The 13,193-nt window shown below is 38.7% G+C and overlaps 6 protein-coding genes across 11 annotated transcripts in view; all 6 read left to right on the top strand.

Annotated features, from left to right (window-relative positions):
* Positions 1-13,193, top strand: part of LOC124207504 (syntaxin-18-like) — a 50,114-nt gene that overhangs the window by 11,132 nt on the left and 25,789 nt on the right. The gene's annotated exons all lie outside the window — the stretch shown is intronic.
* LOC124207631 (F-box-like/WD repeat-containing protein TBL1XR1) lies at positions 74-2,006 on the top strand. The gene is made up of 7 exons (XM_046605204.1): positions 74-244; positions 321-485; positions 562-894; positions 973-1,112; positions 1,207-1,378; positions 1,440-1,553; positions 1,634-2,006. Exons 1-7 carry the CDS (start codon positions 74-76, stop codon positions 1,796-1,798), a joined length of 1,260 nt encoding a protein of 419 aa, XP_046461160.1. The 3' UTR covers positions 1,799-2,006.
* Positions 2,341-4,733, top strand: LOC124207491 (CBL-interacting serine/threonine-protein kinase 20-like). Its single transcript, XM_046604989.1, has 3 exons — positions 2,341-2,623; positions 2,696-3,156; positions 3,233-4,733. The coding sequence occupies exons 1-3, from the start codon at positions 2,388-2,390 to the stop codon at positions 4,156-4,158; spliced, it is 1,623 nt and encodes a 540-aa protein (XP_046460945.1). The 5' UTR covers positions 2,341-2,387; the 3' UTR covers positions 4,159-4,733.
* On the top strand, positions 5,591-8,370 carry LOC124207494 (vegetative incompatibility protein HET-E-1-like). 4 transcript variants are annotated; one of them, XM_046604994.1, is made up of 9 exons: positions 5,591-5,755; positions 5,814-5,937; positions 6,038-6,261; positions 6,322-6,486; positions 6,670-7,026; positions 7,114-7,232; positions 7,414-7,582; positions 7,757-7,870; positions 7,933-8,370. In XM_046604994.1, exons 2-9 carry the CDS (start codon positions 5,859-5,861, stop codon positions 8,104-8,106), a joined length of 1,401 nt encoding a protein of 466 aa, XP_046460950.1. In that variant the 5' UTR covers positions 5,591-5,755; positions 5,814-5,858; the 3' UTR covers positions 8,107-8,370. The 4 variants fall into 4 exon arrangements, with proteins under 4 accessions (XP_046460950.1, XP_046460952.1, XP_046460951.1 ...); XM_046604996.1 differs by having other exon boundaries at positions 5,593-5,755; positions 5,844-5,937; XM_046604995.1 differs by having other exon boundaries at positions 5,594-5,755; positions 5,811-5,937.
* Positions 8,969-13,193, top strand: part of LOC124207490 (serine/threonine-protein kinase/endoribonuclease IRE1-like) — a 24,621-nt gene continuing 20,396 nt past the window's right edge. Inside the window, exons 1-3 of one of the 3 annotated variants that reach the window (XM_046604985.1) lie at positions 8,971-9,691; positions 9,765-10,225; positions 10,305-11,482. In XM_046604985.1, the coding sequence (XP_046460941.1) occupies positions 9,432-9,691; positions 9,765-10,225; positions 10,305-11,230 (1,647 nt within the window). In that variant the 5' untranslated portion in view covers positions 8,971-9,431 and the 3' untranslated portion in view covers positions 11,231-11,482. Of the gene's footprint in view, positions 9,692-9,764; positions 10,226-10,304; positions 11,483-13,193 lie in introns of those variants that run through there. The other 2 variants (XM_046604987.1, XM_046604988.1) reach the window with 2 other exon arrangements.
* Positions 12,814-13,193, top strand: part of LOC124207507 (serine/threonine-protein kinase/endoribonuclease ire-1-like) — a 663-nt gene continuing 283 nt past the window's right edge. The window contains exon 1 of the mRNA XM_046605011.1: positions 12,814-13,169. Coding sequence (XP_046460967.1) covers positions 12,922-13,169 — 248 coding nt within the window. The 5' untranslated portion in view covers positions 12,814-12,921. The remainder of the gene's footprint in view (positions 13,170-13,193) is intronic.

The raw sequence follows: 13,193 nt of genomic DNA, 5'->3' as shown, positions 1-13,193 counted from the left end.
CCATCTTTTCGTTTGTTAACCAATGCCAACCCTAGGTTTGTTCAAAAACGTTGAGATCTCATTGACAAGCGAAATGGATGTGAGAAGTGCAAGTTTCCATCCAATCGAGCCTGTTTTAGCTTGTGCATTGTTTAGTGGAGGGATCCTACTATTCAAGGGTTCCAAGCATCCTACTTCTCTTTCAACTTGGAAACTGCAATGTCAATTTCGGTGTGAATATTCGGTGATGTCCTTAAACTTTGATGTAAGTAGGCCTAATTCAACTTGTGCTGATGTATTTCTCTTGACCTAAACTGTTTGTTTGTATTTTGGCTGTGTAGAAGATCGGGACTAAACTAGCTGGGGGATGCTCTGACGGAACTCTAATTGTTTGGTGTTATCGGACTGGCCAGAAACGAGTTTTACCCGTTAATAGACGATTAGATTTCCCCTTGACCGTTTGGAATCCATTCGATTTAAACGTTTTGGCCAGTTATAACAATTCAGTAAGAATGTCGACACAATCAGAATTCTATATCAATCCATTAATATATTATACACGCTTTCCTATTTCATCTTCAGATGGACTGTAAAGTGGTGGTGATTTTCAATGCAGCTATCGGCCATTTCTATTTGCTCCAATCAAAAGAAAATGTCTGGTGCGTCGATTGGATTTCGCGAAACCGACTCGCTTGCAGTTACGACGACGGCACGGTCAAAATTCACGAAATAGAACTCGGCTTTATCTCCACCAGCAATCTAGTCAAGAAACTCGTAGTGAGCACACATTTCACGTCAAAGAACCAAGTGTTCCCTTATCCAAAAAACATGGGAATGAAATCTAATGTTTGGAGTATTGCCTGGAACGAACAATTGCAACTTTTAGCCGTCAGCTCACACGACGGTTGGGTCAAGGTATTGCCCGACACGCTAACTTTTAACTGTAGTTGGTAATGAAATTTGTTAAGTTCTAATTTTGATTATTCATCGCAGCTTTGGTCGATGGATAGTCAAGATCCTGTACACACGAGGCACTTCAGCTCGTTTTGTTGCCATTTGGTTTGGAGTCCAATGGAACTTCCATCGTCAAACAAGGATCCATTGGAAGGAGAAAGGGAACCTTATCTTGCGAGGTAAGCTTCACAGTATATAACCAAATTAACGGTATAATAGCCTAGTTACGATATAAAATCCGTTTGCCATAATCGCGTTTTCAATTAAATCTAGCGGAATGGAGGACGGATCAATTTCGATATGGGCACCACTGGGGAAAAATATGCGGCCGTTTTTATTATTCGATGGACATACAGAGCAGTTGCATGAAGTTTCGTTTTCACCTAACGGACGCTATCTCGCATCGACTGATTTTGAAAGAAAACTGGTTATCTGGTCAACCAAGGTAAAATCATATGGAATGTTTTTCAGCGATCAGATCAAATTTTCCTACATTTCGCATTTAGACATGGAACATTATCTACACCCTCCCACCATCAGGATGTCGATTTCCTTACACCATTTCATGGGACGCGACCAGTTCAAAGCTATGCATTACAGAAAAAACTGGTCTCAAACGGGTATAGAAAACAATAATAATCAAAATAAATGTTACCGAATTAACCATACATGTCTCATGCAACACTTGTGCCATCAACAGTTCCTAACGATTGAATACTTCGCAACTGAAAACAAATGCGCCAAATGTAACAAAACTTCCCAGAATGTGAAGCGTTGCAGCCGCTGCCGTTCCGTCTTCTATTGCAGCAAGGAATGCCAATTTTCCCACTGGTCAAATCATAAAACAGTTTGCCAGAAAAAGTGAATTTCATATGCGACTATTCAAACGACCCGTCCTGCGAATCCCCCTTTTTGTTTAATGTAAGAAATGTGAAATTAACTTTGAGTGAATGTCTCTAATAGTCAGTTTGTAAATTCGTCATGCATTTCAAAGTGACAGGACATAAAATTAAGACATTTTTGTTATGAATTATTTCGTAAATACAAGTAGCCATTGAAAAGGACAAACGAAACAGCGAGATTAAAAGTTACTTCAAATTTTTCCGAATAATTTAAGAAAAACGACAGATTCTTCTCGGGTTGCAGCAGAAGAGGAATAATTAACCGGTGTTTGGATTGCAAGGAAACTTGATAATGTCAGTGCGACAATATGGAAGTAACTGACATGATAAAATTAAACATTACGAGCTGAAATGACGAATTTACGTGAGCGACGATTTTGGATAAGCCAAGCTACTAAAACATTTTTAGATTGTAGACCACATCAAGATAGTCTGATTTGTTATCAGTCAAATAATAATCAACATGATAGCGCAGCCTAGTTTTTCTACATCTCTACAAAATGTTGTTGGCGATTTCTAACATATTCATTTTTTGTGGTGAAGAATTACTCCATGGCGGCCTATAAAAAAGTAGGCGACACCGGAATCCAATACTCTAAAGAAGATGTGCTAGGTAGAGGCACATATGGTGATGTATTCCTTGGTATTTTCAACAAAGAACAAGTTGCAGTCAAGAAAATTTTATTAAATCGATCGGAAAAAGAAGAGCGCGAGGTAGATTTACAGAAAATTCTTGACCATGAAAATATTTTGAAAATTCTCCAAGTGGTTGAAGACGACGACTTCAGGTATTTAATTTTGCGCTTGTCACTGCTTAACAAAAAAGAGATATTCTTTCTAACACAAATTATCCCCCCAAGATATATCGTACTGGAACTGTGTGCAGGAACACTTAGTGAAGTGATTGAAAATACATATAAAGGACCCACCCAGCCACCTGATGCAATTGTTTTATACCAAATCGCCGATGGCCTTGACTACATCCACTCGGAAAAACTTGTCCATCGGGACATTAAACCTGACAATATTTTGGTTTCACAGACAGGCCACATGAAATTGTCAGACTTCGGATTGAGCAAACAAATCAGCATCCGAGACACCTTTAGCATGAGTGGAATTAAAGGGACTCATTTATGGATGGCACCAGAATTCTACGACAATAACGAGAAAGCAACTCCGAAATGTGATGTTTTCTCGTGCGGTTGCGTCTTTTTTGTTTTCCTTACTCGCGAAAATGGTGGGATCCACCCGTTTGGCGATACAAACGTTTCTTTGCAAGTACCGTTAAACATTCAAAAGGGTAAACCAGTTAACATCGAGGGTAAGTCTATTCATTTTTTTTTTTTCAGTTGCTGTTATATCAAGGCTTATTAACAAATTTTGCTTTATTTTTTCAGAGTTAGATTCTAATCACTTTGCGTTTTCCTTTGTTCGCGATATGATTGAACGTGATCCTTTAAAAAGAATAGCCCTTCAGACGGTGAAAACTAATCTAGAGATGATTTTATTTGGCAATTTTCCTCAATTGCCTACGAATTTTGCAAGAGAAAACAATGCTACTGCGGCAAACATAGACGAAACAATTTTTGCAAGTGGTTCATTCAAAAATGTCTACAAAGGAAAATATACTCAAGGAGAAAGAGCCGGTGAAGACTGCGTTTGCAAATCCTTAATATCCGGCAGCGTCTTTGAAGAATCCTACTTTCAAGTAGAACTTCAAGTGGTGGAAAAAGCAATGGAAATCATCAATAATTTCAATAAGGGAAAAGTTATTGACCAGACTATCTGGCTCAACAAACCAGGGATCTGGACCGGTACCAGTTCAGAAAATGAAGGTGAAAAAGTGTTAGTTGAGCCCATGATTTCAAATTTCGAAAAGTTCAACTCAAATACGGGATGGACTCCAGAAGAACCGTCTCCTTGGAGTGATGTGATGCAAGCTCTAAGTCACTACTCATATCACTCAACTAATCGGCATTTGCTCCTTTGTGATCTCCAAGGTGGAGTGATCGAAAATGGCGCTGTCATAACTGATCCCATTATCATGTCAACTTCCAAGGAATATGGACCGACAGACCTCGGCGACGAAGGGATTTCTACCTTCTTTTTTTACCACAGATGCAACGAGTTTTGTAATCCTAAATGGATGATTCCACGGCATAAAAAAAGATATTTCGAGAAGCGAGAAGGTTCTTCAATGGCTCTCTCCACAAAACTGACAGAACTCAAACTTGTCAACCAAATTCCACAAGACATCGTTGTTGGAACAAATTTACGGAGGGTAACAGTAACACTTAAAGGAGGACAAGTCAAGAAAAAATGAAATTAAATAATTGTACTTCATTCGTCCTTTCGTATGTCTCCAACTACATTACTCTGTTCTAACTTGTTACATCTAGACTGCAATTGTTGTAAGATTAAAAAAAAAATGTAAATAAAAATGAGAGACGGTGCAACAACGGTACTAATAATGCGAAAATGAGTACAAGAAGTACTGTCTTCTTTTCATCACACCGACCAATCCGGAAGCTGGATTCCAAAGTCAAACTTTAGTAATATTACACCTCTTTGCAATAATTTCATGCTCACATAACAAAAAAGGCAGTGATGTTGTGAACGAATAAAAGAAAGAACTCCTCAAAAAGAAATTTATCGGGAAAAACTGAAATAAACTCGTGCAAAAACATGGCGATAAAGCGCTTTAAATCAAGAGTAAGAGTTACCATGGAATTCCGTCAACAACTTTAACGTGTTGGCCAAAAATATAAGGAAAGAGATTCCAAATGCCTGTCACTAGGAAACACAATTTATCCAATAACCCAATAACTTCAAAAACAATATTCGGTAAGGTTCCCTAACATATCACTTTGCCGATTAAACACAACTAGAGAATAGACAAATAAGTTTGACTTACATGAACGGCAAATCCGGATAACGATTGGAGTCTAGACGGTAATCCATCGTCAATTAACGACTGGAATGGCGGCCAGGCTGCCGAGTTTTCTGGATGAGGCCCTGTCAAGATAAAATTATCATTTAATTTTTTAAACTTGCTTTAGAAATAAATTAACCAAACACATTTTAATTTGTGTTGACAAAAGGAAAATACGACAAAAAGTAAAACTCATTTATAATGAAGAAGAGGCGACAGAAAGATATTACTACGGATCGGATGCATTGGGAAAGCATAGGATTCGCAGAATTCGCTACTGAATCGAAGCTATGCATTACAGAAAGAATTTTTTTTTTTATATAACCGAACCGATTTGCCCCATTTTTGTGCAACCTTAAACAGTTCTTAAAGATTTATAATACGGTACATAGTTGCGAAAGCTGCTGTGCTACTTGTAAGAAAACCTCCCAGCGACGCGTTGCAGTCGTTGTTGTTGCCATGTGCGACTATTCAAAGGCGCATACTCGAAATCAAACTTAAAACTAATAATTGCTATGATAGCGCAACGCATTTTAATTTGTCTTTCATAAAACACCACCAAATGTTGGCGATTTTTTTAATGTTTATAATTCTTACTGGTAAAAGATTACTACGTGGCGGGTCCAACGATAGGAAGTGGGGACGAAAACTGAAAGGAGTTACAAAGGAAAAAAAGCAACCTGTGCTTGGTTACTACACACCCACAGACAACCGTTACACAGCTATTTGGCACATGTAAGGAAATAGCCCAGCGGCACGAATGTCAGGAAGGAGGAAACGACGACACGTCGACAAGGCAACGGCGGAGAAATCGAATTGAGCAGACGAAAACGGCCGATGTTGACAGACAAAAGTGACAAGCCCTTCGTGAATCGACTTGGAACACATCGGACGCTCAGCTTTACGTCGATTCTCTCCAGCTGACACGTCACGTCCCCGTGAACAGGAAATAAGGAGTCTGTCAAGAGTTTACGCGCCTTAACTGCTGGTTCGGTTGTCAACTCATACTATTCCACTGTTAACAAGTAACCGCTTACTCTTAGTAGTTCATTTTGTTTATCTCATGCTCACGAAAGAGAAAGCTGACGAAAATGGCAGCAGAAAACTCCCTTGGCCCTAAATCCTTAACAAATGAAATCCGGTACGATAGGAAAGATGAGCTCGCAAAAGGTAATTCGATTGGCTTATCACGGTACTCACGAAGTTGCTGTCAAGAAGATTAAAAAGTTTGAATTACTAAGAACTTAAAAAAAATTGTTTTGTCTCGCAGGGTTTTTCAAAGACGTGGGACAAGCGTTTAAAGAAATGAGAAGGGGCCTGAATGATGTGAGGAGTGCAAGTTTCCATCCAAACGATCTCGTTCTAGCGTGTGGATTATTTCACGGAGGAGTGGTTTTCCTGCGCGGATCTAGTCACACCACCTCCTTCGAAAACTGGGACATTGAACCCAAACATTATCCATATGAAAGAACAATTTTGTTCATCCAGTGGAACGTAAGTTCGTCATTAAAGACTAAATCCGATGCTTTTAGATTTTAATGTTTGATTTTGAAGGTCGATGGAACTAAAGTGGCTGCTGGCTCCGACGATGGAACTGTCATCGTCTTTTGCTATCCAGTGGACGGCAGAAAAGTATTCCGAAGAAATGGACGATCCAATTTTCCGATAATTGTTTGGAATCCATTCAACCGGAACATGTTGGCTAGTTATAACAATGCGGTAAGTGGGAACAAACATTCAGCGACACAAAAATGTGCTAGGTACAATACAATAAAAGAAACGAGTAAAAGTTGTGTGCGGAAAACATTCGCATTAACTTATTACTAATGCGAATGCTATTCATGGTAAACGATTCACCATGAATAGTTTTAGTTTTTCAATTCTATTCGATTCTATCTTTAGGTGGACACTACACAGGTGCTGATTGTCAACTCGGCAACTGAAAAACCCTTCACCATGAAATCAAAAACGTACTGCGAGACCGTGGCCTGGATCTCGCACAATCAACTCGCCTCTGGTTATCACGATGGAACGGTTGAAATTCACGAAATAGGATCCCACAACAGGCAAATGAAAAGTCAAGTGTTCCAGAAAATCAGACACGACCTGGGTGATGATGGACGAGATCGTACAATTTTTTCGCCGTTCGAATTTCCAACGTTGCATGGCCAAACGCAATCCGCTGTACTGAGTATCGCCTTCACCAGGAACGAAGAATTGGATATTTTCGCTTCAGGTGGATCAGACCGACGGGTCAAAGTATTCAAACAAACATGCTTTTAATTGACCGGATTTCTTAGCAGATTATTTTAATCAAAATTGATACATTTGATTTCTGAATTGCAGATTTGGTCGTTGGGCAGTAACGATCCCGTTCGTGCGTTGGAGCTCGATTCCAATTGTACTTTTTTGGTATGGAGTTCTGACATCAATGACGAAGCGACGAGAAAAACTTTTATTGCATGGTTAGAATCCTTCCTTCTGTTAGAACTCAATTTCTCTGTATCACGTTATGTAAATATAAAGCTTCTATCTTCTTTAAAATCTCAAGTCTTAGAAGATACAGTCTTTATTTATATTTTTTGACGATCACGAATAATTTTTGTTTTCTAATCATTTATGTTTTGTTTTTTTAATTATATTCAGCGGATCAGCTAGAGGATCCCTTGTGATTTGGTATCCGTTCGAACATGAAAATCAGACACAAAATCTTTCAGGACATGCAGCTCAGATTCACCAATTATTATTTTCACCAGACGGGCGCTATCTCGCATCGACTGACTATTTTAAAAAATTGATTATCTGGTGCACCAAGGTAAAATAATAGCAATTCAAAGTTTAATAACGAAAATTCCCCCTTCACTTATACGTAGTGAATCAAATTCGAGTCACGCACTAGCCTCGGTTTAGTGCACCTGCCGATTACGAAAATTTCAAACGGTCTTCAGTGGTTAGTCAATTTTTAACCAAATTTTAATTGAATTTTCAGAGTTGGAAGAGCATATACATCTTAGCCCCATCCGAGTTCATGTATCCATACATGATGACATGGGACGCGGCCAGTTGCAAGTTGGCAATTTCAGAGAGAACAGGCAAAAAGCAGGTACAAGAGTCCATACAAACTTATTTTAGACGTAATGTTTTCCAACTCTGCGATTCAAACAGTTTAAAGTCATTGAATACGTCGTGGCCGAAAACTGCTGCGCCGGTTGCAAGAAAACTTTTCAAAATTTGAAGCTATGCGCCCGCTGCAACTCAATCCTGTATTGCAGCAAGGAATGCCAGCGTTCACACTGGCCCCAACACAAACTTGTTTGCAATAAAAATGAAAAGTTCTGACCGAATTTCGCAAGGCAAAAGAGGGTGGCGGGGATAAAACTTTTTTTCGGCAATTTACTTCGGTGGACTAAGAGCAAGTCTACTCACTTCTGTCACGACTATAAGAGTGGCGCTGACAATCACTCAATCACTGGTTTTCGTATTGCAATAAAAAGAAGGCTATCTCCTATTAACTAACAACTTCATAAATAGCTTAAAATGTATCCTGAAAATCTGCAATAACAAAAGAGTTGGAAAATACATTCAAACTTTGAAAACGCTTAACTCCATGCGCCCATCTATATCAACAATGACAATTGACAATGCAAATTTCGGTTAGTGTTAAATTAAGAAGTTGTCGAGTTTAACTAACAAGAAAATAGTGCCGGTTAGACGTGACAACAGAGATTGAGTTTTCAAAATCAATATTAGACAGCTTCTCCAGTCTCGAAATCTTGCAAGTAGTGCATGTTACACGTAGCAATTCCCAACAATTGCGGGCAACATTGCTTCGTGTTCAAAAAAGAGTAAAAGAACCGGGAGCCGGATGTCAATAAAAGAGGATTTACGCTCATTTAGCAATGTTAAGCCACAAAATGTGATATTGTGCACCCAGTTCTATGTTATTTACCATCAACTCCGATGAAAAAAGAAAGAAAAAAATAAATTCTCGAAAGGTTTGACTTGACGGCACGTGTTGATAATCGAACTAGTTTCTTCAGAAATACGGAAATGTGGGCCGGAAAAAAGGTTCAAGAGAAAACAAAATTCAAAAGAGCAAACTTCGATCAAACGAACAAGTGAAAAGAGAGAAGTAACCGACCCATTCCTTTAACGGATGAGAGGTCCATAGACAAGAGATAATAAGTTAGATAAGTAGTTCTGGCGAGTGGCGACCCACTGTCAGGTGACTAAACGGCTTGGATACACAGAGTTAAACGATTGCCCATTTTATATTATACGACGCATTCAAATTTACCTAATTGTTTACTCCCATTTAATTGTTTACTTACTCAGTGAATGGGAAAAATTAAAAACATAAATTGAGTTGCTCTCACTTAACTCAGTCAAAAAGTCCTGGACATAGTCAACAATCTCTAAAGGTAGATGGCGATAATTCTGCCGTGCCTGCTAATAGTTCCTTTAGTAAAACTAAAATGATAAGGCATTATCTTTTTAGGATCGTACAGTCAACAGTTACAATAATTTCAGTGGCAGACTACAATATAGTTGTCCATATTGTGTTACTTTGTCTTCGCTTTTGTTTTTGTTCCTTTCAAAATTAACAATGTAATTGACATGATTTTTCGTGACGTAAAGTAGTCATCTCAGACCGCAAAACTATTATGGCACAACCTAAAGACATGTCAATTTGTCAGAAAACTTTTATCAAGAAAAGTGATACGAGTTACCAGAAAAAGGACGTGCTTGGTAAAGGCAATTTTGGCATCGTTTTTCTTGGTTCTCACAAGAGCAAGCAAGTAGCTGTCAAAAGACTCGAGTTACACAGACTGGATCCGGAGGACCGTGAAGTTAATCTGCAGATGAAACTTGAGCACGAAAATGTTCTCAAAATTTTATCAGTTGATGAAGACGATGACTACAGGCAATTTTTTTTTCTGAAATTACACTATGCTAAGTTCGTTTCCATTTAAATACAATTATTCCAATGTTAACAGATACATCGTACTGGAATTATGTGCGGGAACACTTGGCGATGTGATCGACAAAACGTTCAACGGTCCAGCGCTGCCGCCCGATCAAGAAGTCTTGTACGAAATCACTAACGGCCTTGATTACATCCACTCGAAAAAACTTGTCCATCGGGACATTAAACCTGAAAATATTTTGATTTCCACGGCAGGCAAAATGAAATTGTCAGATTTCGGATTGAGTAAACAAATCAGCACTCGGGACACCTGTTCCATGAGTGGAACAAGGGGAACTCGTTTATGGATGGCACCGGAATTCTACGACAATAACGAGAAAGCAACTCCGAAATGTGATGTTTTCCCGTGCGGTTGCGTCTTTTTTGTTTTCCTCACTCGCGAAAATGGTGGAATCCACCCCTTTGGCGATACGAAAGACCCTCTGCAGGTGCCGTTAAACATTCGAGAGGGTAAACCAGTTAACATCGAGAGTAAGTCTATTCTATTTTATTTTAAATTTTTTTTTTCGATTTTAAATAATACTGATGCACAAATTTCTTCTCATTTCAGAGTTAAATTCTAATCATTTTGCGATTTCATTTGTTAGCAAAATGATAGAACGTGATCCGTCAAATAGAATAAGTCTTGTGGTGGTTAAAAATACGTTACGAAGTATTATCACAGATTTTCCACAATTGACTAATAATTACGCAAGAGAAAACAATGCTACTAGGGCAGAAATAGACGAATTGATTTGCGCAAGAGGGTCTTTAAAAAATGTCTACAAAGGAAAGTACACCCAAGGAGAAAGAGCCGGTGAAGACTGCGTTTGCAAACACTTTAAATCCGGCAGCGCCTTCGAAGAATCCTACTTTCAACTAGAACTTGAAGTGGTGGAAAAAGCACTGGAAATCATCAATAATTTCAATAAGGGAAAAGTTATTGACCAGACTATCTGGCTCAACAAACCAGGGATCTGGACCATTGTCCCAGGTTCAGAAAGAGAAGGTGAAAAGGCGTTAGTTGAGCCCATGATTTCAAATTTCGAAAAATTCAACTCAAATACGGGATGGACTCCAGAAGAATCGTCTCCTTGGAGTGATGCGATGCAGGCACTAAGTCACTACTCATATCACTATACTAATGGGCATTTTCTTCTTTGTGATCTCCAAGGTGGAGTGATCGAAAAAGGCGCTGTATTAACTGATCCCATTATCATGTCAGCTACCAGAGAATATGGACCAACCGACCTCGGTGACAAAGGGATTTCTACCTTCTTTGCTAACCACACATGCAATAAATTGTGTGATTCGAAATGGATGATTCCGCGCGATAAAAAAAAATATTACGAGAAGCGGAAAGGTTCTTCAACGGTTCTCTCTACAAAATTGACAGAACTCAAACTTGTCAACCAAATTCCACAAGACATCGTTGTTGGAACAAATTTACGGAGGACAAATTTACGGAGGATAACAGTAACACTTGTCTCCAACTAGGCCTACATTACTCTGTTCTAACTTGTTACATCTAGACTGCAATTGTTGAAAGATGTAAATAATTGAAAAAGATAAATAAATAAAAAAAATGTAAATAAAAATGAAAGATGGTGCAACGACGGTACTGCGGTACTGATTGCGAAAATGAGTACAAGAAGTACAGTCTTCTTTTTATCACACCGACCAATCCGGAAGCTAGATTTCAAAGTCGAGCTTTAGTTATATTACACCTCTTTGCAACCATTTCACGCTCACATAAAAAAGGGCAGTGATACTGTGAAAGAATAAAAGAAAGAAAATCCTAGAAAAGTAGGGGGAAAACTGAAATATACCCCTGCAAAAAAACATGACGATAAAGCGCTTTAAACGAAAAACTAAGAGTTAAAATTAAATTCCGTCAACAACTTGTTCGGCCGTCCCACAGGTTAAAAATATAAGGAAAGAGATTCCAAATGCCTGTCACTATGAAACGCAATTTAACCAATAACTTCAAAAACAATATTCAGTAAGGTTCACGAACAAAACACTTTGCCGATTAAACACAAACACTAGAAAATAGATGGATAAGTTTGACTTACATTAGCAGCAGATCCGGATAACGATTGGAGTCTAGAAGGTAATCCATCGTCAACTAAACACTATGGAATAGCGCCCAGGATTCCGAGCTTTGTTATTCCGGTGGTGGCTGAAATGTCTGGATGAGGCCCTGTCAAGATAAAATAATAGTTTAAATTTAAAAAAAGTTTCGAAACTTGCTTTCGAAATAAACATGATTAACTAGACACACATAAATTTACATTGACAAAAGACAAATACACAAAAGAGTAAAACAAATTTATGCTGAAGAAGAAGCAGCAGCAGAAAGATAATCAGGAAAACGGAGAATTCGAGAAATTCCTGTGGGCTCACTTGGTATAACAAGGGACAAACGCACGGAATTTGATCGAATTTCTAATAGTTCTCTATTTCCAATCTCACGACAATTAAGACTCAAATGCCAACCTCAAATACCATTTGGCTAGTTATAACGACACGGTAATGATAATGACACAAGCAGAGCTCACGAACGCGGCCAGTTCAAAGCTTTGCATTATACAAAGATCCTGTTCAAAACGATTTGTTTGAAATCATAACCGAATGAGCCCATTTATGTGCAACCCTCAACAGTTCTTAAAGGTTTAATAATGTGGTGCGTTGTTGCGAGAGCTGCTGTGCCACCTGCAAGAAAACCTCTCAGCGACGCGTTGCAACCGCTGTCGTTCCGTCTTTTGAGTTATTTGGGTGTTAATGGACAGCAATAAGTACAAGGAATTGTATCTCAAAAGTGATGGGAAACGACGGATAAGAATTAACAAAATTCAGAAAAGCAGGGGTCGAGTACACGGACCTAATGTTGGCTAAGCAAAAGACGGGAAAGATCACATACGACCAATTTTCTAATAAATCTACGAGAGACAAGGTTTGTTATATCGTTAAAAAAAATAAAAAGCTCCAAATGTGGGCCGTCTTTTGGTTGTTTATCTATTAAGCTCCGTACAATCAGTTTATTGGATCTGTGGCTACGTATGTAGTTTTGATAATGTATTCGTTTGGTTTACCCTGACTGTGCTGCTGTGCTGTTTATCAACTCATTTTAGATAGAAGATCTAACCGTGAAATTCAGATTGTTTCAGTTTTGCTAGTGAAGGAAAATGGCAGAAGCAGAAAACTACCCTTACCCGAAACCCTTTTCAAATAAAATCCAGTACGAGAGGAAAAATGTGATCGGTGAAGGAAATTCAATCGTTTATCGCGGTACTTACGAAGACAACGAAGTTGCCATCAAGAGAATCGTGTTACGACCATCACTGAATGAAGACCGCGAGTTCAATGCCCAGTTGAAGCTCACTCACCAAAATATTCTCAAAATTCTGACAGTTGAACAGGATGCAGATTTCAGGCAAGTAGAACGAATCGGAACGAA

Source organism: Daphnia pulex, chromosome 11 (assembly GCF_021134715.1).
Source record: "Daphnia pulex isolate KAP4 chromosome 11, ASM2113471v1".
NCBI lineage: Eukaryota > Metazoa > Arthropoda > Branchiopoda > Diplostraca > Daphniidae > Daphnia > Daphnia pulex.
This window is presented reverse-complemented; position numbering and strand designations above follow the sequence as displayed.

What these genes read in the sequence shown, in the direction of transcription:
- LOC124207491 (XM_046604989.1), top strand. Translation starts at nt 2,388, where the DNA reads ATGGCGGCCTATAAAAAAGTAGGCGACACCGGAATCCAATACTCTAAA. An exon ending in GTTGAAGACGACGACTTCAG is followed by an intron (nt 2,624 to 2,695) that starts GTATTTAATTTT and finishes TATCCCCCCAAG; the next exon opens with ATATATCGTACTGGAACTGT. An exon ending in TAAACCAGTTAACATCGAGG is followed by an intron (nt 3,157 to 3,232) that starts GTAAGTCTATTC and finishes TTATTTTTTCAG; the next exon opens with AGTTAGATTCTAATCACTTT.
- LOC124207631 (XM_046605204.1), top strand. Translation starts at nt 74, where the DNA reads ATGGATGTGAGAAGTGCAAGTTTCCATCCAATCGAGCCTGTTTTAGCT. An exon ending in TGGTTATCTGGTCAACCAAG is followed by an intron (nt 1,379 to 1,439) that starts GTAAAATCATAT and finishes TTTCGCATTTAG; the next exon opens with ACATGGAACATTATCTACAC. An exon ending in AAAAAACTGGTCTCAAACGG is followed by an intron (nt 1,554 to 1,633) that starts GTATAGAAAACA and finishes TGCCATCAACAG; the next exon opens with TTCCTAACGATTGAATACTT.
- LOC124207494 (XM_046604994.1), top strand. Translation starts at nt 5,859, where the DNA reads ATGGCAGCAGAAAACTCCCTTGGCCCTAAATCCTTAACAAATGAAATC. An exon ending in AGAAAAACTTTTATTGCATG is followed by an intron (nt 7,233 to 7,413) that starts GTTAGAATCCTT and finishes AATTATATTCAG; the next exon opens with CGGATCAGCTAGAGGATCCC. An exon ending in AGAGAACAGGCAAAAAGCAG is followed by an intron (nt 7,871 to 7,932) that starts GTACAAGAGTCC and finishes CGATTCAAACAG; the next exon opens with TTTAAAGTCATTGAATACGT.